The sequence below is a fragment of the Lontra canadensis genome, unplaced genomic scaffold (assembly GCF_010015895.1).
Source record: "Lontra canadensis isolate GAN:19392208 unplaced genomic scaffold, GSC_riverotter_1.0 scaffold180, whole genome shotgun sequence".
NCBI classification, from domain to species: domain Eukaryota; kingdom Metazoa; phylum Chordata; class Mammalia; order Carnivora; family Mustelidae; genus Lontra; species Lontra canadensis.
Window position 1 is genome coordinate 167,047 of NW_022631174.1, and position 25,872 is coordinate 192,918.

Sequence of the window (25,872 nt, forward strand, 5' to 3'; positions counted from 1 at the left end):
TTTGTGCAAAAGCATGCTCCAGTTGTAAGATATCACAGAATAATTATCCCAGTCTTATAACTATAAACCTTTCCCATAAACTATTTTCCCATCAGTAGAAGTTAAGTACTGTACACAGACATGCCCCTGATACCTCATGAAATCTGTGGTACATAAAATAAAGCATGAGAGCCATCTTTCTCAGGCAATGTCTAGGAGACAAATTGTAGAAAGTACCCAGAGTGGTGAGTAGAGCCCCACAATGAATGTACAGCGAATGAATCAAAGAAATGCCTTCATTTGTCACATGATACAGCAAGTTTGCTTCCCCCTTCTCTAACGACACAGAGAAGACCCTAGGGCTCACCTCTTCTGTCCTGAACACAGGAGGGTCAGAAAAACAATAACTGGTTAAGGGAGGCCATTAAGTTCTTCCTAAGAGCTGCTCTACTTCCATACAAGGCATTGTCATGGCTTGTGGGTTCTGTATTTGCAAACTCACCTACACGCTAAAATTTATAACCCCAAAATCTACCCTTGTGGCCCTTTCATGATGGTTTGCAGATACGTGCAAATGTCGAGTGGCAAAAATCTGACTCTCCCTGTGCACACGTTCCTAGCTGAGTCCAGTGAGGTCATGCTCTGCCTTCTTACTCCAGCTTTCAAACTGTAAACAAGTGTCTTCCCAGGGTCTGCTTAGTGCCACGTGGGTCATGTTTTTGAGGTGCTTTTTGTTGGTGAGGGCAGTATTTAAACTAATGCAAACATGGTACTGAAAGGCAGTCTAGTGATGTACCTTCCAGAGCATATACCTGAGTTAGATAAACGTCATTCAGGCGTGAATTTCAGAGCTGCTGGCTGTGAGTCAGTGCTAATGCATCAACATTATGTATTAAATATGGTGTCTTCAAATGAAAACACACATAAGACAAGGTTATGTATCTATCTGTTGGGGAAACTGTTATGACCTGAGACTGGCAGGAACCTAATCCTATACTTCTACTAGGAGCAATGATTTTGTATTCTCTGAGGTCTGCAGAGACTTTGTGAAACTTAACTGCCACACATAATGAGAATTGACTTTATTGTTTGATAACTTTGATTTATGAAAAAGCTGTTTGGACATAATCATCTTTGTATTCATCCATCTCAAAAAATTTTTTTGCATGCCCTCTTAAAAATAGATTTCTATAAATCCTACCAAGAGTGAAGAAAGGAAGCAGAAGAAACACCATCAGGTGCTCACTGAGGGCAGCTTACATGGGTGTCAAATGCAGAAATTGTGGCAGGAGATGGGACCCGAGGTCCACCTCAGATGTGACAATGGCTCCAGGTGAGCAGGCAGGCAAGATAACTTGCCTGACGCACCTGATGCACCACCTTTGTACTGACTCTGAAACATCTAAATACCTAAGATCATGTTTTATTATTCTGAGAACCAGGTAGCCTAAAAATGAGTCACTCATGTTCAACTCTTTATTATATCACTCCGAAATAACTTTTCATTCTTTGTCATATGCACACATATATTAGTAAAGGCATCACTTTTTCTGGGGCATTTTCTCAGGGTAGTCAAATTTCTTTTCTATAAGATTTTATTTTGAACAATGGTTCCATTATTTTCAGCTGACAATTCAATACAGTAAAGGACTCAAGTAAAAATGTCCAATGATTTTCCCATGGTGTACTATCAAGACAAACAAAGAGTAGCCCGAATTGACTAAGCTTACACATATTTACTCTCCACAACATCTGAAATATAAAAATGCAGGAAGCATACTCACTTTTTCTGTTAAATGTGGGGCACTGTGAGCAAGTATATCTCCCTCTTCATACTGAGGGGTACAGAAAAAATAATCACTACTACAAAAAGACCTGGTTTCTAAAATAAAGAACTACTATAACCACAAAATCAAAAGCAATGCATCTAAACAGGGTCAGAGCTTTGTAATCTCCTCAGATAAGAGAACCTGCCTCAAGGAACATCTGAAAGCATTCTCGAAGAAAAGCAAATATGTTAAAAAAAATGCCACAAATGATTTTGACTTTAAATGGCAGTAAATGAAAATCTGAATGCTACATTTCTAAGGCATTAAAGCTACAATAAGTACCAGAAGTAACAACTAGCACTGAAAATTGGTGATAGAATCAGTGTTTTTGTTTTTGTTTTTTGCATTTTCAATTGAGGTAAAGTTCACATAACATAACATAAAATTAACCGTTAATCATTTTATTATTTTTTTAAAGATTTTATGCTTTAAATATTTTTAAAATTTAAATTCAATTAATTATAAAGACTTTATTTGAGGGGTGCCTGGGTGGCTCAGTGGGTTAAGCCTCTGCCTTCGGCTCAGGTCATGATCCCAGGGTCCTGGGTTCAAGCCCCACATCAGGCTTCCTGCTCAGCAAGGAGCCTGCTTCCCCCTCTGCCTCTTGTGACTACTTGTGATCTCTGTCAAATACATAAATAAAATCTTAAAAATAAATAAATAATGATTTTATTTTGAAGTAATCTCTACACCAAAGAACTCCAAGATCAAGAGCCACGTGCTCCACTGACTGAGCCAGCCAGGCATTCCAACCATTAGTCATTTTAAAGTGTACAATTCGGGGACACTTAGTACACTAACAATGCTGGGCACCATCCCCTCTGTCTAGTTCAGGACATTTTCATCACCCCAAAAGGAAGACCCACTCCAGTAAGTTATCATGCATGCCCCTCCCACAGGCCCAACAGCCACCATTCTGTACTTTGTCTCAATGGATTCTCCTCTTCCAGACATTTCACATCGATGGACTCATACAGAACATGGTTTGTTGTGTATGGTTTCTTTCCTTTACCATGATGTATACGAGGTTCATCCATGTCGTAGTGGGTGTCAGTGCCTCGTTCCTTTGTATGCCCAAACCATAGTCCATTGTACAGATGGACCACATTTTGTTTATGCATTCCTTAGCTGAGGGACATGTGGTTTGCTTCTACATTTTGGTTACTGACAATCATACTGCTGCTATGAATGTTTGTATGTTTGTATTTGTCTGAATGCCTGTTTTAAATTCTTTTGGATTTAGGAATTGCTGGGTCATGTGGTAATTTTGTTTAACTTTGATGTTTTTTTTTTAATCTCATGATTCTGCCCTGTGTCAGTATATACATTGCTGATCTGTTTGCCAATTCCTTTCTAAAAGGGGGTAAAAACCAAGGTCTTGAAAAACCCTGCATTTTTTTTAAATTTTATTTTTTAATAACCATATAATATATTTTTATCCCCAGGGGTACAGGTCTGTGAATTGCCAGGTTTACACACTTCACAGCACTCACCATAGCACATACCCTCCCCAATGTCCATAACCCCACCCCCCCAACCACCTTCCCCCCATCAACCCTCAGTTTGTTTTGTGAGATTAAGAGTCACTTATGGTTTGTCCCCCTCCCAATCCCATCTTGTTTCATTTACTCTTCTCCTACCCCCTTAACCCCCATGTTGCATCTCCTCTCCCTCATATCAGGGAGATCATATGATAGTTGTCTTTCTCTGATTGACTTATTTCGCTAAGCATGATACCCTCTAGTTCCATCCACGTCATCGCAAATGGCAAGATTTCATTTCTTTTGATGGCTGCATAGTATTCCATTGTGTATATATACCACATCTTCTTTATCCATTCGTCTGTTGATGGACATCTAGGTTCTTTCCATAGTTTGGCTATTGTAGACATTGCTGCTATAAACATTCGGGTGCACGTGCCCCTTCGGATCACTATGTTTGTATCTTTAGGGTAAATACCCAGCAGTGCAATTGCTGGGTCATAGGGTAGTTCTATTTTCAACATTTTGAGGAACTTCCATGCTGTTTTCCAGAGCGGTTGCACCAGCTTGCATTCCCACCAACAGTGTAGGAGGGTTCCCCTTTCTCCGCATCCTCGCCAGCATCTGTCATTTCCTGACTTGTTAATTTTAGCCATTCTGACTGGTGTGAGGTGGTATCTCATTGTGGTTTTGATTTGTATTTCCCTGATGCCGAGTGATGTGGAGCACTTTTTCATGTGTCTGTTGGCCATCTGGATGTCTTCTTTGCAGAAATGTCTGTTCATGTCTTCTGCCCGTTTCTTGATTGGATTATTTGTTCTTTGGGTGTTGAGTTTGCTAAGTTCTTTATAGATTCTGGACACTAGCCCTTTATCTGATATGTCGTTTGCAAATATCTTCTCCCATTCTGTCAGTTGTCTTTTGGTTTTGTTAACTGTTTCCTTTGCTGTGCAAAAGCTTTTGATCTTGATAAAATCCCATTTTTGTCCTTGCTTCCCTTGCCTTTGGCGATGTTCCTTGGAAGATGTTGCTGCGGCTGAGGTCAAAGAGGTTGCTGCCTGTGTTCTCCTCAAGGATTTTGATGGATTCCTTTCTCACATTGAGGTCCTTCATCCATTTTGAGTCTATTTTCGTGTGTGGTGTAAGGAAATGATCCAATTTCATTTTTCTGCATGTGGCTGTCCAATTTTCCCAACACCATTTATTGAAGAGGCTGTCTTTTTTCCATTGGACATTCTTTCCTGCTTTGTTGAAGATTAGTTGACCATAGAGTTGAGGGTCTATTTCTGGGCTCTCTATTCTGTTCCATTGATCTATGTGTCTGTTTTTGTGCCAGTACCATGCTGTCTTGATGATGACAGCTTTGTAATAGAGCTTGAAGTCCAGAATTGTGATGCCACCAACTTTGGCTTTCTTTTTCAATATTCCTCTGGCTATTCAAGGTCTTTTTTGGTTCCATATAAATTTTAGGATTATTTGTTCCATTTCTTTGAAAAAAATGGATGGTACTTTGATAGGAATTGCATTAAATGTGTAGATTGCTTTAGGTAGCATAGACATTTTCACAATATTTATTCTTCCAATCCAGGAGCATGGAACATTTTTCCATTTCTTTGTGTCCTCCTCAATTTCTTTCATGAGTACTTTATAGTTTTCTGAGTACAGATTCTTAGCCTCTTTGGATAGGTTTATTCCTAGGTATCTTATAGTTTTGGGTGCAATTGTAAATGGGATTGACTCCTTAATTTCTCTTTCTTCTGTCTTGTTGTTGGTGTAGAGAAATGCATCTGATTTCTGTGCATTGATTTTATATCCTGACACTTTACTGAATTCCTGTACAAGTTCTAGCAGTTTTGGAGTGGAGTCTTTTGGGTTTTCCACATATAGTATCATATCATCTGCGAAGAGTGATAGTTTGACTTCTTCTTTGCTGATTTGGATGCATTTAATTTCCTTTTGTTGTCTGATTGCTGAGGCTAGGACTTCTAGTACTATGTTGAATAGCAGTGGTGATAACGGACATCTCTGCCGTGTTCCTGACCTTAGCGGAAAAGCTTTCAGTTTTTCTCCATTGAGAATGATATTTGCGGTGGGTTTTTCATAGATGGCTTTGATAATATTGAGGTATGTGTCCTCTATCCCTACACTTTGAAGAGTTTTGATCAGGAAGGGATGCTGTACTTTGTCAAATGCTTTTTCAGCATCTATGGAGAGTATCATATGGTTCTTGTTCTTTCTTTTATTAATGTGTTGTATCACATTGATTGATTTGCAGATGTTCAACCAACCTTGCAGCCCTGGAATAAATCCCACTTGGTCGTGGTGAATAATCCTTTTAATGTACTGTTGGATCCTATTGGCTAGTATTTTGGTGAGAATTTTCGCATCTGTGTTCATCAAGGATATTGGTCTGTAGTTCTCTTTTTTGATGGGATCCTTGTCTGGTTTTGGGATCAAGGTGATGCTGGCCTCATAAAATGAGTTTGGAAGTTTTCCTTCCATTTCTATTCTTTGGAACAGTTTCAGGAGAATAGGAATTAGTTCTTCTTTAAATGTTTGGTAGAATTCCCCCAGGAAGCCGTCTGGCCCTGGGCTTTTGTTTGTTTGGAGATTTTTGATGAATGTTTCAATCTCCTTACTGGTTATGGGTCTGTTCAGGCTTCCTATTTCTTCCTGGTTTGGTTGTGGTGGTTTATATGTCTCTAGGAATGCATCCATTTCTTCCAGATTGTCAAATTTGTTGGCATAGAGTTGCTCATAGTATGTTCTTATAATTGTCTGTATTTCTTTGGTGTTAGTTGTGATCTCTCCTCTTTCATTCATGATTTTATTTATTTGGGTCCTTTCTCTTTTCTTTTTGACAAGTCTGACCAGGGGTTTATCAATCTTATTAATTCTTTCAAAGAACCACCTCCTAGTTTCATTGATTTGTTCTATTGTTTTTTTGGTTTCTATTTCATTGATTTCTGCTCTGATCTTTATGATTTCTCTTCTCCTGCTGGGTTTAGGGTTTCTTTCTTGTTCTTTCTCCAGCTCCTTTAGGTGTAGGGTTAGGTTGTGTACCTGAGACCTTTCTTGTTTCTTGAGAAAGGCTTGTACCGCTATATATTTTCCTCTCAGGACTGCCTTTGTTGTGTCCCACAGATTTTGAACCGTTGTGTTTTCATTATCATTTGTTTCCATGAATTTTTTCAATTCTTCTTTAATTTCCTGGTTGACCCATTCATTCTTTAGAAGGATGCTGTTTAGTCTCCATGTATTTGGGTTCTTTCCAACTTTCCTCTTGTTATTGAGTTCTAACTTCAGAGCATTGTGGTCTGAAAATATGCAGTGAATGATCCCAATCTTTTGATACCGGTTGAGACCTGATTTAGGACCGAGGATGTGATCTATTCTGGAGAATGTTCCATGTGCACTGGAGAAGAATATGTATTCTGTTGCTTTGGGATGAAATGTTCTGAATATATCTGTGATATCCATCTGGTCCAGTGTGTGATTTAAGGCCTTTATTTCCTTGTTGATCTTTTGCTTGGATGATCTGTCCATTTCAGTGAGGGGAGTGTTAAAGTCCCCTACTATTATTGTATGATTGTTGATGTGTTTCTTTGATTTTGTTCTTAATTGGTTTATATAGTTGGCTGCTCCCACGTTAGGGGCATAGATATTTAAAATTGTTAGATCTTCTTGTTGGACAGATCCTTTGAGTATGATATAGTGTCCTTCCTCATCTCTTATAGTCTTTGGCTTAAAATCTAATTGATCTGATATAAGGATTGCCACTCCTGCTTTCTTTTGATGTCCATTAGCATGGTAAATTCTTTTCCACCCCCTCACTTTAAATCTGAAGGTGTCTTCGGGTTTAAAATGAGTTTCTTGTAGGCAACATATAGATGGGTTTTGTTTTTTTATCCATTCTGATACCCTGTGTCTTTTGATTGGGGCATTTAGCCCATTAACATTCAGGGTAACTATTGAGAGATAAGAATTTAGTGCCATTGTATTGCCTGTAAGGTGACTGTTATTGTATATTGTTTCTGTGCCTTTCTGATCTACTACTTTTAGGCTCTCTCTTTGCTTAGAGGACCCCTTTCAATATTTCCTGTAGAGCTGGTTTGGTGTTTGCAAATTCTTTCAGTTTTTGTTTGTCCTGGAAGCTTTTAATCTCTCCTTCTATTTTCAATGATAGCCTAGCTGGATATAGTATTCTTGGCTGCATGTTTTTCTCATTTAGTGCTCTGAATATATCATGCCAGCTCTTTCTGGCCTGCCAGGTCTCTGTGGATAAGTCTGCTGACAATCTAATATTTTTACCATTGTATGTTACAGACTTCTTTTCCCGGGCTGCTTTCAGGATTTTCTCTTTTTCACTAAGACTTGTAAATTTTACTATTAAGTGGCGGGGTGTGGACCTATTCTTATTGATTTTGAGGGGGGTTCTCTGAACCTCCTGGATTTTGATGCTTGTTCCCTTTGCCATATTAGGGAAATTCTCTACAATAATTCTCTCCAATATACCTTCTGCTCCCCTCTCTCTTTCTTCTTCTTCTGGAATCCCAATTATTCTAATGTTGTTTCTTCTTATGGTGTCACTTATCTCTCGAATTCTGCCCTCGTGGTCCAGTAGCTGTTTGTCCCTCTTTTGCTCAGCTTCTTTATTTTCTGTCATTTGGTCTTCTATATCGCTAATTCTTTCTTCTGCCTCATTTATCCTAGCAGTGAGAGCCTCCATTTTTGATTGCACCTCATTAATAGCTTTCTTGATTTCAACTTGGTTAGATTTTAGGTCTTTTATTTCTCCAGAAAGGGCTTTTATATCTCCCGAGAGGGTTTCTCTAATATCTTCCATGCCTTTTTCGAGCCCGGCTAGAACCTTGAGAATCATCATTCTGAACTCTAGATCTGACATATTACCAATGTCTGTATTGATTAGGTCCCTAGCCTTCGGTACTGCCTCTTGTTCTTTTTTTTGTGGTGAATTTTTCCGCCTTGTCATTTTGTCCAGATAAGAGTATATGAAGGAGGAAGTAAAATACTAAAAGGGTGACAACAACCCCAGGAAAATATGCTTTAGCCAAATCAGAAGAGATCCCAAATCGTGATGGGGGAGAAAGGGGATAAAAAGAGGTTCAGAAAGAGAAAAAAAAAAAAAGAAAAAGAAAAAAAGAAAAAAAAAAGAAACAATTAAAAAAAGAAAACCAATAATGAAAAAATATAAAAAGGAAAATATATATATATTAGATAAACTAGTTTAAAAACATTAAAAAAGAAAAGAGTAAAAGCTAAAAAAATTTAGCAGAAGAGGAGAAAAAAAATTGTAAAGAAAAAAAATTAAATTAACTGCAAGGCTAAAGAATCATGGGGAGAAAGTCATGAGTTCCGTGCTTTGCATTCTCCTCCTCTGGAATTCCGCTGCTCTCCTTGGTATTGAAACTCCACTCCTTGGTAGGTGAACTTGGTCCTGGCTGGGTTTCTTGTTGATCTTCTGGGGGAGGGGCCTGTTGTAGTGATTCTCAAGTGTCTTTGCCCCAGGCAGAGTTGCACCGCCCTTACCAGGGGCTGGGCTGAGTAATCCGCTCGGGTTCACTTTCGGGAGCTTTTGTTCCCTGAGCGCTTTCCGTAGAGTTCCGGAGGACGGGAATGAAGATGGCGGCCTCCCAGTCTCTGGCCTGGAGGAGCCGAGAGTCCCGGGCCCCACTCCTCAGTGCGCCCTCAGAGAACAGCGCCCAATTGCTCCCGTCACCCTGGCCTCTGGCCACGCTCCGAGCTGACTGAGCCTGCGACCAGTTCAAGGTAACCCCGAGTTTAGAGCTCACTCCTCGACTGTCTCTGTAGCTGGCTTCCTCCTTCTAATACATGTAAGCTCTGCGACACTCAGACACCCCCGATCCTTCTGTGACCCTGCGGGACCTGAGGCCACGCTGACCCCGCGTGGGTTTCACCCCGGTTAAGCCTCTGGAGCGATGTCCCTCAGCGGAACAGACTTTTAAAAGTCCTGATTTTGTGCTCCGTTGCTCCGCCGCTTGCCGGGAGCCGGCCCCTCCCCCCGCGGTCTATCCTCCCGTCGCTTTGGATTCACTTCTCCGCCAGTCCTACCTTTCAGAAAGTGGTTGATTTTCTGTTTCTAGAATTGCTGTTCTTCTTCTCTTCGATCTCCCGTTGGATTTATAGGTGTTTGCAATCTTTAGATAAGCTATCTAGCTGATCTCCCGCTACCTGAAGTAGTCTCAGTCTGCTACTTCTCCGCCATCTTGACTCCTCCCAAAACCCTGCATTTTTTAAACATGTTAAATACATTCAAATAAATATTTGCCTCATTACTTTAAAAAATTAAATGAAATTTAAATTATCTGCTTCTGATTTAATACACTAGTTTCCAATGAGACTAAAGTAAATGCTATAATTAAATCAAAACATTTTAATACATATTTATTACTTCCTAAGTAGATACTGTATGGTTACATTACCAAAACATCTCTACTCGGGGAATGAACATATACTTGTCCCTACATTTAAGACAAATCAAAATATTTCTACTTACCCACAAATAATATATTGCCTGTGTTTTACTGTTGCTCACCAATTCTTTATTATTTGTTGGATTAAAAGTAAGATAGTTCTGAAATATAAAGTATGGAAATATATTACATTATGACAAATTTTCTGTTTCTCTCTGGCTAAGCTAAATGTTAAAAATAAATTATATTATATTAAATAGCTGAGTAGCAATATAAAACAGAAAAGACAACAGCATTTTGCAAGCAATAGGAATAGAATTGAAACCCTGAATGTTAAAATTAATGGTCTCAAATGTGTCCCCTTTTATATTTAGTCTTATTTATTATAATTCATCATCTGTAAATTAGAACAAGCAAAAGTAGCACAATATTTACTGATAACCTTTACTCTGTGTCCTTTTGGACAAAAACTGCTGCATACACATTTCTAAATTTGACAAGGCCACAAGGTAACTTGGAGTGAATGCCAAACACTGGGAAGAGTTTCTGATTCCTGCCAACATGGTGAATAGCATGGACTGCCTGGCTCCCTTCCCATAAATCAACCCTGTGGTAACTATGCAAGTGAGGAAACCACAAAGTTCAGAAGCTGAACAACAGCCACACTACCACGGAGCTCCCTGGGGAGACTGAGGCACATGTCCTGTGGGGGTATGTGTGTGGGAGGGGGTGGCTTCGGCCTGAGGTGAAGGGATGCAGGGGGCAGCCCTGGGAGACAGCTTCTAGAAACATGACTTAAGTTCCCTTCCTGCCACCTCCACACCATCACCTACTCCTTGCCTGCTCCAGGAATGTGAAGGACCAGTGCCAATGTTTGAGAAGTAATTTCAGGACAGCTCCACGGCCTCAGGAGGAGAAGGGGGTTGGCCGGGGGGGTGGGGGCCGAACTGTTGGAAACAAATGCATGGACAAGTCCTCAAAAAGGCTGGAAATCAGCCTCAAATCACTGCGATTTGTGATGCAATTAATCAGTTAATCTTGTTAACTTTGCCAGATGCCAGCAAGAAGCAAAAGTGAGTCTTCCTTGAAGGAAGGTACCATCCTGAGCCTCAAATTATTCCTAGACTTCTTAAAGCATGACACTGGGCATCCAATGAAACACAACCAGGCATATGAAAGAGACATTTCCAAACAACTGACAATCGAGAGTGAAGCAATCATCAGCAAGAGACCCCAGGAGATGCAGGCATAACATCGACACATACAGATTTGACAATAACTGTGGTCATGATGTGCCAGAGAGTAGAGGGCAAGATTGGCAATCTCAGCAGTAACTCTATTTTTAAAAAGAATCAAGTGGAAATTCTATATCTGAAAAAAAAAACATTTAAAATAATTAAAAAGACAATTTAACAGAAAATAAAATATAGCCACAGAAATAATTAGTCATTACAATGGGAAGATAAATTATAGGAGAAAATGTCCACACTGAAGGATAAAGACACAAAAGAACAGACAATATAGACAATAAGAGACATAGAGCACAAGACAGGTCTAATGTCTGTATAATTGGAGTACCAAAAGGAGAGGAAAGAAAAAAAGGTGATAAAAGTGATGTTAAAAGAAGTAGTGGCAGAGAATTTTGCAAAACTGAAGAAAGATATGATATTCCAAGTTCAAAGAACTCCAGAAGATATGTTTTTGTTTTTATTTTTGTTTTTTAGATTTTCATTTTTATTTATTTATCCTTTTTTTGTGAGTAATCTCTTTGCCCAACATGGGGCTTGAACTCACAAGCCAAGATCAAGAGTCACATACTCCACTGGCTGAGCCAGCCAGGCAGCAATTTTGGATTTTTTTTAAAAAATCAACAACATATCCATATACATACAGACACCTCCTTAAAAACTGCTAACAATTATCAGAAAACCTTAAAAGCAGCCAGAATGGGGCAGGAGGGGAAAGACATACATAACTTTCAGAAGAGGGAACAATAAGATTGATAGCTGACTTCTCAATGGAAATGGTGTTAAGTCTGAAGACAACAATATATTCAACGTATGGAAATAACTACCACCATACAGCCCTATAGTTAGGGCCAATATCCTTCAGAAACAAAGATAATTACCAAAAGAAACGAAAGTGTATATCCTACAAAGACTTGTGTATGAAAGTTCATGCAGCTTTGTTTTCAACAGCCACAAACAGGAAACAGGGCAAATGTCTTTTAACAGGTGAATAAGCAAATTGTGACATATCCACTCGATGACTACTCAGCATTCACATTTTAAAGGACACATAAAGAGGAATAAAGAGGAATAAACTATTTTTGCATACATAGATGAATCTCAAAAACTAAATCAAATTAAAAAATTAAATTGAATAAAAGAAGTCAGCGCCCTCCACAAAAAGAGTCCATATCTGTAAAATTCCAGGGAATACAAATGGACAGACATTAATAAACAGGAGGGTAGATGCTGGAAGATGGGTGGAGGGGAACCTTAGGGTTATCCCCATCACAAAGGGAAGCCACTCAAAGACTTTAAGTAAGAGAGTGATAGGATCTGTCCAGCTCACTTAAGAACTCTCGCTCTGGCTGCTGCAGGAAGGCAGGAAGGACTGAGACAAGAGTGAACACAGCTCAGCTGGAAGGATATTGTAGTCACGCAGGGAGCTGTGGTGGCTGTGGAAATGAGAGGGGAGGAAGGATTTTGGGTGCATCTTGGGAGTGCACAGGACTTCAAAGTCATGGGAATGGATGAGAACACCCACAAGAAGGTGTTGCCATAAGAGGAGCTCCCACAACTCAACCCTGAGGACAGCCAGCATTTAGAAGGTGTGCAGTGAAAGAGGACAAGCCCACAGAGGAGCCCAGGGAAGGTTGTGAGCCCAGGGAAGGTGTCTTCAGCACCCACTGGGAACGGTGCTCGTGCTGATGTAATAGTGCTCACTTTACTAAGAAATGCCATTGACTGTGATAAGCACAGATTTGGTAGTGCTGTGGGTAGGTGGAAGACAGATCAGAAGAACCAAAATGTTCATCATCAGTAGGATAGATAAATGAGCTATATTATACTCAGAGTAGAAGAGATTAGATAGGCGTGAAAATAGTGAATTATAGCTCAGTAATCAAAATGGATGAATCTCAGAAATAAGGCAGACAAAATGAAGCAATTATGATTCCCAATATGCACCAAAGAAAACAGGTAAAACAAAATAGGATAGTGCTGAGGGAGGGGCGCCCGGCTGGCTCAGCCAGTAGAGCCCACAGCTCCTGATCTCAGGGTCCTGAGTTCCAGCCCAATGCTGGCTGTGGAGCCTACTTTAAAAAAGTGGTGGCGGGGACCTGGGTGTCTCAGTTGGTTAAGCATCCGCCTCTTGATTTTGACTTAGGTCAGAATCTCAGAGTCCTGAGTTTGAGCTCCACATCAGGCTCTGCACTCGGCATGGAGTCTGCTTGAGAGTCTCTCACTCCCTCTCCGTCTGCCCCTCCCTGCTCACGTTCTCTCTCTCTTGCTCAGAAAAAAAAAAAAAAAGGAAAGTACTGAGAGATACTTGCTAAACAAAAGTATACAGGAAAGCATGGGCATGTGTAACAGAAAATCTGGGAGTTAACCTCAGTTAACTTGGAGATGGGATTGTGGAAGGAGGACAAAGGGATTTCTAGGGCTTGGGTGATGTTCTTTCTTGATAGGGCAGTAAACACACAGGTACCTTTTGTTTCATACCTTAAAGTGTACACATTTTGGATGTATGCGTCCTTTAGCAATGAAAATATAAGGAGATCAAATATTTTGGGCACAAAAGAGTAAATGAGACAAGATGAAGTCAGAAAGCAGGCACAGACAGCACCTCAGAGACATGTAACTATGAAGAGTCACAGAGAGCCACAGCCGGAAGGAGATGCACCACCAGTGGTGTCCCCCAGGGACGGGGGAAATGAACACATGTGTGTCTGCTCAGGGTGTAACCATCCATCGGAGGGAGATCAGATCGCTGCAGGAGAGGGCCTCGAGTGCCTGAGAAGAGTGGCATCTCCGGCACTGGCCGCTTTTACACGCAGAGGGGCAGGAGACTGTGGTGAGGATGAAGCAGGTTGTAGGCTGGGAGTGAGAACAGGCCAGTGTTTGTATCTGATGGCTCCCATTCTCTCAATGCAAAATGAGAGAGGTCATCAGCCAAGAGGAAGAGGAAGGGATGGGGAGGGATGAAGAGAAGGTGTCAGACAGTTCGCTTTAGAAACAAAACAGCCAGCCTACTAGAAAGCTGGGTTGTGCTGAGAGCTTGCTCACCCTTTGTGACTCAAGCCCAAATCGAAGGGCTCGGTCCATCTGGGCGGGCAGGAATGCAGAGCAGGCAGAAGACGGCAGAATCCTTCTAGACTTAGGGCCTTGCAGCGCTGTCCACAGCACATTCCTCTGTGACCGAGATGTTGGTTCATCTATTCTGTCAAACCTGGCAGCCACTGGCCACAGGTGGCTGGGGAGTACTTGAAATGTAGTGACGCCAAGGAAATGAATCTGCAGTTGTGTGTGTTTGTTTGTTTTTGTTTTGTTTTAAAGATTTTATTTATTTAATTGACAGACAGAGATCACACAGTGGGTAGAGAAGCAGGCAGAGAGAGCAGGGAAGCAGGCTCCCTGCTGAGTAGAGAGCCCGATGTGGGGCCCGATCCCAGGACCCTGGAATCATGACCTGAGCCAAAGGCAGCAGCTGAACCCACTGAGCCACCCAGGCGCCCCTGAATCTCAAGTTTTATCTCACTCTAATCGACTTAAATCCAAGTAGCCACATGCATTCAGCAAAGTTTCATGACACAAAATCCTACACATAGCAGTTGTGTTTCTATAGACTAGCATTGAAAACCCATGAAGGGAATGAAGAACACCAATCCACTTATGATATCATAAAAAGACCTAGGAACAAACTTTCGGTGGAGGGTTTGTTTGCTGCAAAGGACACTGCTGAAGGAAACGCAGGAAGATGTAAGAGAATGGAAAGACAGCCTGTGCCCATGGATTGTTTTGTTTTTTGTTTGTTTGTTTGCTTTAAAGATCGTATTTATTTATTTGACAGACAGAGATCACAAGTAGGCAGAGAGGCAGGCAGAGAGGGGGCGGGGGGGAAGCAGACTCCCTACTGAGCAGAGAGCCTTATGCAGGGCTTGATTCCAGGACCCTGGGATCATAACGTGAGCAGAAGCTCAGAGGCTTTAACCCACTGAGCCACACAGGCACCGCTGTGCTCATGGATTGTTAAGAGGACAACTGCCCAAAGCAATCCACAGATTCAATGCAAGCTCTAAAAAGTCCCAGTGCGGTTTCTTGCAGAGGCAGAAAAACTCATTATGGCTGGTGGCTACTGTATCAGCTCAGCTTATAAAAGCTGTGAGGAAATTTTTTGCGGAGACCTAGAGGGACGGTGGGGGGCCAGAAGGAGAGACATGGACATGAAGCTGCAGCATGACATGTGCCCTGCTGAGCCCAGTCACCCAGGCCTTCTGACTGGGTTCTGGGTCCTGCACCCAGGTGAGCACTTTGCACAGTGTCTGGCGCATCGTAGGGACCAACCAGTTGTGTGGTGAGCGAAGGGTGCAAGGATGAGTACGACGACACAGAACAGAAGAGTAGACTTGGTGGGTGTCCTTGGCAAGTCGCTTCAAGCAAACTGAGACTAATAATTTCTGGGTCTCAGTTTGAGAGTTAAGAGCAGTTAAGAGCATGTCTAGAACAGGAAAGGCTGCTGGCCCGTGACTTCAGACAAATTACCTAGTACTTAACAGTAGCAGTCCATTGTGTTACTAAAGAACTCCTTCCCAGCACATTTGCATGGACTGTGGGAGATACTTGCTGTAACAAACTTAGCAGAACCTGGCACATAATACATGCTCAAAAAAAAATATTGCTCACTATCAAGAAGATTAAAATGAGATCAAGGACACGGCAGTGTTTTTTTTTTTTACAAGTGCTAGTGTACCATAACTGAATGCCAGCAAAACCAAAAGTAGGTTTGGACCTGGGCTCGGTGTGACTGCAGACATAGCTTTGCACATGCAAACTGAGCTCACCTGAACACCATACACTTTGAGGAGGTTGAGGGTACATGCTGGCATTTCCACGGCTAAGGTCCACCTCCAGATGCAAACTTCCTGTGAGTGACAGCAGATGGAGGAGAATGAGAAGGTTCCTGAAGGCTGTTGACAAAACCGACACCTCTTGTGGTAGCCATGTAACTTTGGCTCAGGAACATGGCACCATGAGCTAAACCACAGGAAGAGAACCCCCAATGAGGGGCCATGGGGTCCAGTCCTTCCCTGAGAGCAGAGCTGCTCACCAGGACCCACTTCACAGGCTGGCCAGCCCACTGAGGCTTCCTCCACGTGCCCCATACCTGGATTTCAGCATCGGAGATGGTTGCCAGATATTTGGCATCCCGGGTGATGGCTATGGCCCTGATGCCATTGCCTTCTGGGCAGCTGTCAAATATAGTGTGCACAGGAATACTGCAAAACAGGACCAGGGAACACCCATTTGTGGAGGTTTGCCTTGCTCCCCAGAGGGATTCGCTTCAAAAGGTATAGAGGAAACAAGTGTGGTCCATCCATACAACAGACTGCAGTGCAGCCATACAAAGGAAGGAAGCACGGACCCCTGCTGTATCAGGGGTGGACCCCGCAAAACATCACGTGAAGTAGAGAAGCCTGACACAAAGACCACACGTTGCTCGAGCTCATTGATACGAAGTGTCCAGAATTAGAAAATCCACAGGGATGGACTGGCATGTCAGTGGCTGTCAGGGGGAATGGGAGGGATTACTGATGGCTTTAGGTTTTCCTTTTGGGGTTTTGGAACTAGAGGCACCCAGCAGGCTCAGCTGCTGGAGCATGTGACTCCTGACCTCAGGTTTGTGGGTTCCAGCCCCACATTGGGCATAGAGATGACTTTAAAACAGCAGTTGGAACTAGATACAAGCGGCGATGGCACAACATTTTAAACATGCTCAATGCCACCGAATCGCAGGCTTCACAATGGCGAATTTTACCTTATGTGAATTTTACTTCATTTTAAAAAAAGTAATAAAACTAACTCAGCATTATGCAAGTGTGCTGTTTGTTCTCTTCATGAAGTCGACTGTCACCCACTATTGAGCGCTGATTCTGTGCCAGGCATGAAGGAAGGAAATAAGAAAAAAAAGATGCCTAGGACATTACCCCAGCTCTCAGAAAAACGAGCACCCTCGTGGGAATGAAAATAAGCACAGGCTTTCTAGACAGCAACTTAGCTGCACCTGTCAAAATTTTAAATGCACATACCCTAGGACTCAACAATTCCTCTTCTACAGCTTTTTTCCCAGAAAAATAATAACAAAATTAAACAGAGATAAATATAAAATCATGTCCATCATGGCACTGCTTTAATGGCAAGAAAATCTCGAAACACAAATATCCACAGATGTGGGAACTGTTAAAAAAACATTATGACATAACCATATAATGAAAAACTAGGCTACTTGCAAAAAGATTGAGGCAGGGGCACCTAGGTGGCTCAGTTGGTTAAAGGGCTGCCTCCAGCTCAGGCCCTGGGATCAAGTCCTGTATCAGGCTCCCTGCTCAATGGAGAGCATGCTTCTCCCTCTCCCTCTGCCTGTCGCTCTGCCTACTTATGCTCTCTCTCTCTGCAAAATAACTAAATAAAATCATAAAAAAAAGAATGAGGCCAATGTGGGAAGGTGACAAAAATTTTGTGAAAAAAGCAAATTGCCAAACAGTGTAGTTAGCTCCATCCTGCATGAGGAAGAGAGAGTGCACACATTTCTGTGCAAGGAAGAGTCTAGAGGAACAGATTCTAAACTAAACAAAGGTGACTCTGGAGATGTGTCTGGGTAAGGAAGGACTCACTTTTTCTTCCCTCATTCACTACAATACTGTGTCACCGGCAAGACTACAGAACCCTAAGAAGCAGGAAAAACCTTGTCACATAGTGAAATTAAACAGAATTAAGTGAGATATATAAATATAGAAATAAATGCAGAATTAAGTGAGATGTATAAATATATAAGCAAGCCAGAGAAACACAACAGAAGCAAGGCTGTCAGTGATGTGATTGAGCGGCAGCACGGGGGACAGGGGAGTGAAGGCTGGGTGGTAGGACGTCCTAATCCATGACCACGGGCTGGTGGTTCTGCATTGTTTTTCATTACAGAGCCCTTGTTACAGGAAATATCAGCAGGCCTCGTATGTCACTCCAGTGCCCCAACTGGCTGGGACCATGTCTGTGCCCCAACTGAGGACCTGGCTGGTTCTCTGTCACCGGAGAAGACTTCATCCCCCTGGGAAGTAGCCCCCAAAATCATTTGAGAGAAGGCAGTCCTAACATTGCTGTGAATGACACAGTGATGTCCTTAGTGGGGAAAAGCATCTTATCCCTGTGGCTTTCCAGAATTAAACAGAGAGCCAGTGATATCAGCTGGGCCTGTTCTGTAAAGATATCGGTGGGAAGAGAATCTCTTTATTTTGCTTAGGAATGGGTGATGTTTAAAAGAATTTAACATATCAGAGTCTCTGATGGAATAAATTTGTGACTCTAATTTAAAGCCCGTCATTGATTCAGACTTGTGATTTTACATTCAGATCACACTGGTTTATAAACAATATTAGAATACTTATGAGAACTTAAGATTTTGCCATAGTTATGCCTAATTTATTATATTTATAAGAATTCTCTAAGTATGGGGGAAGGGTTTATTTTTTAATCAGACTACTAAAGAACTTAGAGACAAAACCAAATATATTCAATTTCTAAGTGCAGTTTAAAAATGTTTAAAAGGAATTAATAATCAAATTTGTGAGTTGGGCCAAACATTAATCAAAACCCCCTTAAAGGCAATTATAAAATCTGCTAGATTTATAAAAGGAGTAAGATTTATAAGTTGAATAAAAAACTTAAGGGAAAACTATGGTTCTTAGTTTATAACTTTAATAAAGTGAATATTAATTCTAAAACCAAGTAACTTTTTCTGGGTCCCAAAGTCATCATTTACTATATCATAAAACTCATATTAACATTGAATTGTTAACCCCAGATGCATTTTGCTTTGCAATTAAAAAGAAAAAAAAATCACTGCCAGAGTCACCCCTAGTCTAGTTGGGGAGACAGCTTTATAAGAAGAGAAAAGGAAAGAGTGGCACCTGGGTGGCTCAGTCAGTTAAGCCTTCAGCTCGGGTCGTGATCTCAGCATCCTGGGATGGAGCCCCACATCAGACTCCCTGCTCGGCAGGGAGTCTGCTTCCCACCCCCTCTCCCTGCCTGCCTCTCTGCCTACTGTGCTCTCTACTTTGTCAAATAAATAAATAAAATCTTAGAAAAAATAAAAGAAAAGGAAAAAGCAAAGAATAAAGCCTTTTTAGGGGGCCAGCCATGCTTGGGGAAGGGGAGATATCGGCAACAGTTTCAGAGAAGAGACACATTTGAGGCGCCCACCCTTCCTGCCTGTGGACTCTGTCACGGGATAGAACAACTACCTCATGTGTAAGTCGGATATCCCACTACTTGCAGCTGGAAGCATGTGACAGCCACAGGAGATAGCCAGGCACATGGAAGGGGAATTCCACTTTCTGGGGATGAGTTCCTGTGACTAGGATGCAAGATGCGTTTTTCCCTCTATCTCAGGCTGGGTCGGCAAGAGGCAGCCTCTGAAGGGTGTTCAGCAGGGGAGTAACACAAACAGATTTTTGCCTTTGGGAAAAGATCACACTCCAAATGCTGTGGAAAACAACCACATGATGCTACATGCTAATGTCCATGTATCTGTATTTAAGACAACAGCAAATGTTCTGGAAGGAAACACCAAATTGACTACCTCCGAGAAGGGGACGAAGATTGGAGGTGGTGGCCAGAGGAGACGTTAACTTTCAATTAAAAGACCATTAAAAATCAACAGATGAGTAGATAAGCAGAACCAGTATATCCATGTGATAGAATCTTGAAAACAAAGGAAGCACTGACTCATGCCACAGCATGGGAGAACTCTGAAAACATTATGCTGAGAGAAAAACCAGACATAAAAAGCCACATATGATTCATGGACATAAAATGATGACAGGCAACCCTATAGAGACAGAAAGTTGATGAGGGGCAGAGAGGGAGGAGAATGGGGAGCTCACTGTCAGAGTTTCTGTTTGGGGTGATGAAAATGTTCCGGAAATAGTGCTGATGATTGCACAACATTGTGAATGTAATCAATGCCACCAAATTAGACATTTAAAAATCATATTTTGGGGGCGCTTGGGTGGCTTAGTGGGTTAAAGCCTCTGCCTCCAGCTCAGGTCATGATCCCAGGGTTCTTGGATTGAGCCCCACATCGGGCTCTCTGCTCAGTGGGGAGCTGCTTCCCTTCCTCTCTCTCTCTCTGCCTGCCTCTCTGCATACTTGTGATCTCTGTCTGTCAAATAAATAAATAAAATCTTTAAATTAAAAATAATCATAGTTTTACAATGGGGCACCTGGGTTTCTCAGTCAGTAAAGCAGCTGGCTCTTGGTTTGGGCACAGATCATGATTTCAGGGTCCTGGGATCAAGCCCCATGTTGGGCTCTGCACTCAGTGAGGAGTCTCCTTGAGGATTCTCCCTCCCTCTCACTCTGCCCATCCCCCACTCACACTCTCTTGCTCTTAAATAAATAATAAAGAAATCTTTTCTAAAAATTGTGAAGATGGTCAATTTCATGTTATGTGTATTCTAAATCATCATCCTGGAGGTAGGGTTGCAGAGTGAAGCTGTAGAGGAGGAGGCTGGCCAGGCAGGCATGGGTGGGCAGGGACAACAGAGGTGGGTTTAGAAGGCCTCTGGGAGGAGATGCAATAGGATTGGGGACATTTAACAGGAGATATCCATGGGACATCCAGGTGGAATGTTCTCCAGCAGCTTCCTCATCCATGAAAAGAGGAATTATGAGGTGGTTAGGGAGATGAAGATGGTGTGGTTACCACCCCAGGTCTTCTCCCTCCTGGCTGGAGAAAAGGACCAACCACATCCTCCTCACCATCTTGGGACAGAGGAAGCAGAGTCTCAGAAGGCAGATGAAAACCAAGGGGACGTGGTATGAGAGAAGCCAAGGAAATGACAAATGTCAAATGCCACTGATTAAATAACAGGGCCCTAGGAGGTCACAAGTCACCTGGGGAACCTGTATCCTAGAACATCCAACCTGACCTTCCAGAACACCTGAGAGCTTTAAACAAAACTTCTTCCCAATCATCCCCAACTGGACTCATCCACCCCTCACATCACCACCCCCCCCATGACTCAACCAGGGCCTTCCAATCTTATCAATTAATCTAGCACTGCACTCTGCCTCTAGGACCAGGAATGAAGAAAGGAAACACACATGAACATCTATTATGGGCCATGTACTCTGCACTACTGGTCTTCATGACAGTCCTGTAAGGTAAGTGTAGTGTGTTGAGGGCCTCCTCAGAAATCAGGTCCACCCAGAGCCTCAGGATGTGAACATTATATGGGAATAGGGTCCTTGCAGATGTGTTAGTTCAGAGGAGGGTGGATTAGGTTGGATCCTAAAACCAATGACTGCTGAACTCATAGAAGTGCAGACACAAAGAGACACACAGAGGACAATGCCATGTGAAGATAGAGGCAGAGATTAGAGTAATTAGTCTACCAGCCAAGGAACACCAAGGGCTGCCAGCCACCACCAGCAGCTGGGAGAGAGGCCTGGAGCAGGTTCTCCCTCAGAGCCCCAGAAGGAACCACCCCTTTGGGCATCCTAATTTCAGACTTCCAGCCTCGTGAACTGTGAGGGAATAACTTTCTGTTATTTTAAGCTCCTCGGCATGTGGTAATTTCTTTTTTTTAAAGATTTTATTTATTTGATGGACAGAGATCACACAAGTAGGCAGAGAGGCAGGCAGAGAGAGAGAGGAAAGCAGTCTCCCTGCTGAGCAGAGAGCCTGATGAGGGCTCGATCCCAGGACTCTGGGGTCATGAACTGAGCTGAAGGCAGAGGCTTAACATGCTCAGCCATTCAGGCACCCCAACATATGGTAATTTCTTAGAGCAGCCCAAGGAAACTAAACCAGTGGGTATTATCAGCCTCTTTTTTTTTTTTTTTTTTTTTTTTTTTTTTGTAGATGGGGAAAATCACTTCACTTCTCTGGGCCTCCAAGCTGGGTTAGTGTTAACCTCCCTCATCTACTCTGGGACATCGCCACACCAAGTTTCTCGGCCTAAAGAGCCAAGAATTGTAAATGGGGAAATTCACAAGGTAGGGTCACTCGAAAAGGCCTCAAGGCAACAGGATGGCCAGTCTCCCCAGGCTGCTTCACCCTCACCTGGCATCCCACCGCTGGCTTCTGCATGCCCAGACCGGCATTTCTCATTTGTTGCAGATACGCTACACTGAGTAGGGAAAAACATGCCTGTGCCAAGCCTACCCTGTGAAGGAGTCCCATATGATTATCAGGCAGTCGGGCCCTTCGTTGGCCACGGCAATCCACCGCCTGTCTTCACTGATGCAGAGGCAGGAGATCATGTTAGCAAGGCCCTGCAGAAATGCAGAGAAAATGCTCTGAAACATTCAGGATGGCCAGAGAGGCTAGAGCCCCACAGAGAGAACTAAGCTCCCCTTCCAGGTTCATCAGGCTGAAAATTCAACTCCCATGGCCTTCTCCTGGCATTTCTCTATAGCCAGTGGTTTTCTGATTTTCTCTCCCTCAAACCCGTAAAGGGTAAGCCACACTCCCCATAGGGACAGTGCTCCCTACAGATGTAGGCATGTTCCCAACTCTGAACCCAGATGGGGAATAAATGTTGGGGTTCTGCCCCACCTCCAGCCCCCTTGAAGCCCTGCTGGCCTCATCTCCCTTAAACAGTGTCCACTCAGGCCACTGAGCAGATCTGGAGCAAAAGCCTCTTCGCTGGTCTCTCTGCTTTCATTCCCATACTCCCACAATCCTTTCCCAATAACTCAGGAACCTTCTGGAAACAAACAAGATGCTAGTACTCCCTGTCAAGAAATAGCTCATTTCTTCCCTCCTTCCTCTCCCCTTGCTCACTCCATGTCAGTCATACTAGCCTTCTTTCTGGGCCCCATGGGCAGGCCTGCAAACCTGGAGCTCCCTGGGTCTGGACTGCTCCTCCCCAAACTGCCCCTGGTTGGTTCATTCTCCTCAGTCAGTCAGATCTCGGCACAAAGGGCATGTTTGCCAGCGCAACCAACTGAAGGGCCATCTCTCACTCCTGATCTCTCTCCTGCAGCAGCCCACATTTCCTTTGGAGTGCTTGTTGTAATTCGTAATTGTGTATTTATGAGACTATAAGCTCCATGTTTTGTTCATGACTACATGCCCAGAATCTGAAACAAAGAGTTTCTGATAAATGCCTATGGAATAAATGAATGAATGGGTGGATGGATGGATGGATAGATGGTCAAGGCCACTCCCAGCCACCTGACTCTGCAGGAGGCTGGACAGCTGCCTGGCATGGTCCCTATTTCTCAGCCTCTCTGCCTGTTGCTCCTTCCTCGCTCTGCAGACACAAACTACCTCCTCTCCCTCCCATCAGTACTATGCTCAGTGCTGCACATTCAACTAAGCTCCAAGAAAGGCTGCTTGCTGGGCTTGTGTTTGTTTCTGGACATCTAGAGAGCAAATTCTGCACCTACATGGCATGGATCCCTGAGTACGGACTAGGCTTTTGGGAAATCCTCTGTGATGTTTTTGACCTAGGCATTGACTTAAGGAAGGTCCTTATTAAAATATATGTCTGGGGGTTCCTGGGCGGCTCATTCAGTTAAGCAACTGCCTTCAGCTAAGGCTTTGATTTCAGGGTTCTGGGATCGAGCCCCACATCAGGCTCCCTGCTCAGCAGGGGAGTCTGTGTCTCCCTCATGCTCTCTCTCATTTGCTCTCTCAAATAAAAAAAAAATAAAATCTTAAAAAGCAACAACGAAAACTTGCATACCTGAAGATGGTGCTTATTCTTGAAGACATTGTAGATGACCACAGTGTGAGCACAGACATACAGAAGAACTCGCTGGTTTTCATCTTGAATGTAGTAAACAGGAAGAAAACTGTTCCATTTGAAAGACCAAGTCATTGTCTGGAAGACAAAGGCAAGACCAGCAAGACACTGAGTGCGCCGAGCCCAGAACAGTGATGCCAGGCACCCCTGGCACAGTCTCTGGAGGGGAAGGATTTCACATCATCAGTCCAAAGTGAGGGAAATCACTTCAAGAACATCCTCAACGGCATGCCAGGGCACGGAGGACCCTCGAATCCATGACACTGAGTTAAAGGGGTGACACACTGTGCAGGGTCAGTCCGATCCATAGATATGGAAAGGACCCCAGTGGCTTCTGGGGGCCTGGGGAAGGTGGTCGGGAAGTGATGGCTAGGGGGTATGGATATCTTTTGTGGGGATGAAAATGTTCTGGAATTAGACAATGGTGACAGCTGCACAACCTTGTGAACATGCTAAAAAGCAATGGATGATACACTTTCAAAGGGTCAATTTTATGAGGATGTGGAGAAATTGGAACCACTGGGCACTCGTGGTGGGAATGTGAAATCGTGCAGCTGCTGTGGAAAACCCCAGGGAGGGCTCTCCAAACACTGAAAGCAGAATTAGTGTATCATGCAGCAATGACACTTCTGGACACCTAGCTCAAAGAACTGGAAGCAGGGTCTCAAAGTGACATTCACACGCCCATGTTTAGAGCAGCATACTTCACAGAAACCAGAAGGTAAAAGGAAGCCAAGTGTCCCATGACGGATGAAGGGATGAATAACATGTGAGTGTTGTTCAGGCTTCCACAGGAAGGAGATCCAACACTCTACGACATGGATGGGCCTTGGGGACATCACGTAAGTGAAATCCACCGGTCACAGAAAGACAAATACGGTAGGATTCCACAGACATGGTTCAAAGAGGACTCAGATCCATAGACACAGAAAGTAGAATGGTGGTTGCCAGGGGCAGGGCTGGGGAATGGGGAGTTGTTCAATGGGTAGAGAGTTTCCGTTTCATGAGATGAGTTCCAGGCTTTGGTTGCACCACAGTGTGAATGTACCTACTACAATGCTGTACACTTCCAAATGGTGAAGATGGTAAATTTTAGGGTTGCCTGGGTGGCACAGTTGGATCAGCAACTGACTCTTGGCTTTGGCTCAGGTCGTGATCTCAGGGTTGTGGCATCCAGCCCAACATTGGGCTCCAGGAATAGTCTGTTTAAGACTCTCCTCTGCCCTGCCCCACCCCCCTCTCTCTTTCAAATAAATAAATAAATATTTAAAAGAAAGATGAGGGGCACCTGGGTGGCTCATTCATTGGGTGTCTGCCTTTGGCTCAGGTCATGATGCTAGCATCCTGGGATCGAGCCCCTGCCAGGCTCCCTACTCCTCAGGAAGCCTGCTTCTCCCTCTCCCACTCCCCTTGCTTGTGTTCCCTCTCTTGCTGTGTCTCTCTGTCAAATAAATAAATAAAGTCTTTTTTTTAAAGATGGTAAATTTTACTTTATGTGTATTTTACAATTTTGAATTTTAAGAAGGTAAATTTAATGGTATGTGAATTATACCTTGCTTAAAAAAGAAAAGAAAGTCAACAGCAAACAGAAAGAACATCCTATCCTCCTAATCCCCAGAATCTAGACTGTTCAGTTCCTGACACATAGTGAGCATGTAATATTGTGAAATTCATTTTACTTCATGAAAATATATGGAAGGGGGAAGTTACAGTATAGTCACTAAGGAGCTTCATAAGAAAGGCAATTATTCATCTGGGAATATTTGTATTTGGTCCTCATATACCATTTCCCCTGGAAGAATAAAGCACAAAGAGACAAAATTCCCTAAGCATGATTAAAAATTCCATATTCAGGGTGCCTGGGTGGCTCAGTGGGTTAAAGCCTCTGCGTTCGGCTCAGGTCATGATCCCAGGCTCCTGGGATGGAGCCCTGCATTGGGCTCTTGAACCTCTTATATAGCACCTATTAGTCCTTTCATTTTCTGGTGCTTTTAATCTCCCTACTAGATAATTCGTTGTCAGTAGGAAATACGTCTTCTTCATCTTTGTATTCCTCAGAAAAGAGCTTCTCAAAGACTGTGCAAAGACACAGT

The 25,872-nt window shown here is 43.0% G+C and overlaps 1 protein-coding gene across 1 annotated transcript in view; it reads right to left on the bottom strand.

Moving 5' to 3' along the window:
* Nucleotides 1-25,872, bottom strand: part of LOC116860642 (cilia- and flagella-associated protein 251-like) — a 46,233-nt gene that overhangs the window by 12,615 nt on the left and 7,746 nt on the right. Inside the window, 6 exon segments of the mRNA XM_032846764.1 lie at nucleotides 1,764-1,814; nucleotides 9,828-9,905; nucleotides 15,812-15,892; nucleotides 16,135-16,246; nucleotides 22,192-22,301; nucleotides 23,720-23,857. Coding sequence (XP_032702655.1) covers nucleotides 1,764-1,814; nucleotides 9,828-9,905; nucleotides 15,812-15,892; nucleotides 16,135-16,246; nucleotides 22,192-22,301; nucleotides 23,720-23,857 — 570 coding nt within the window.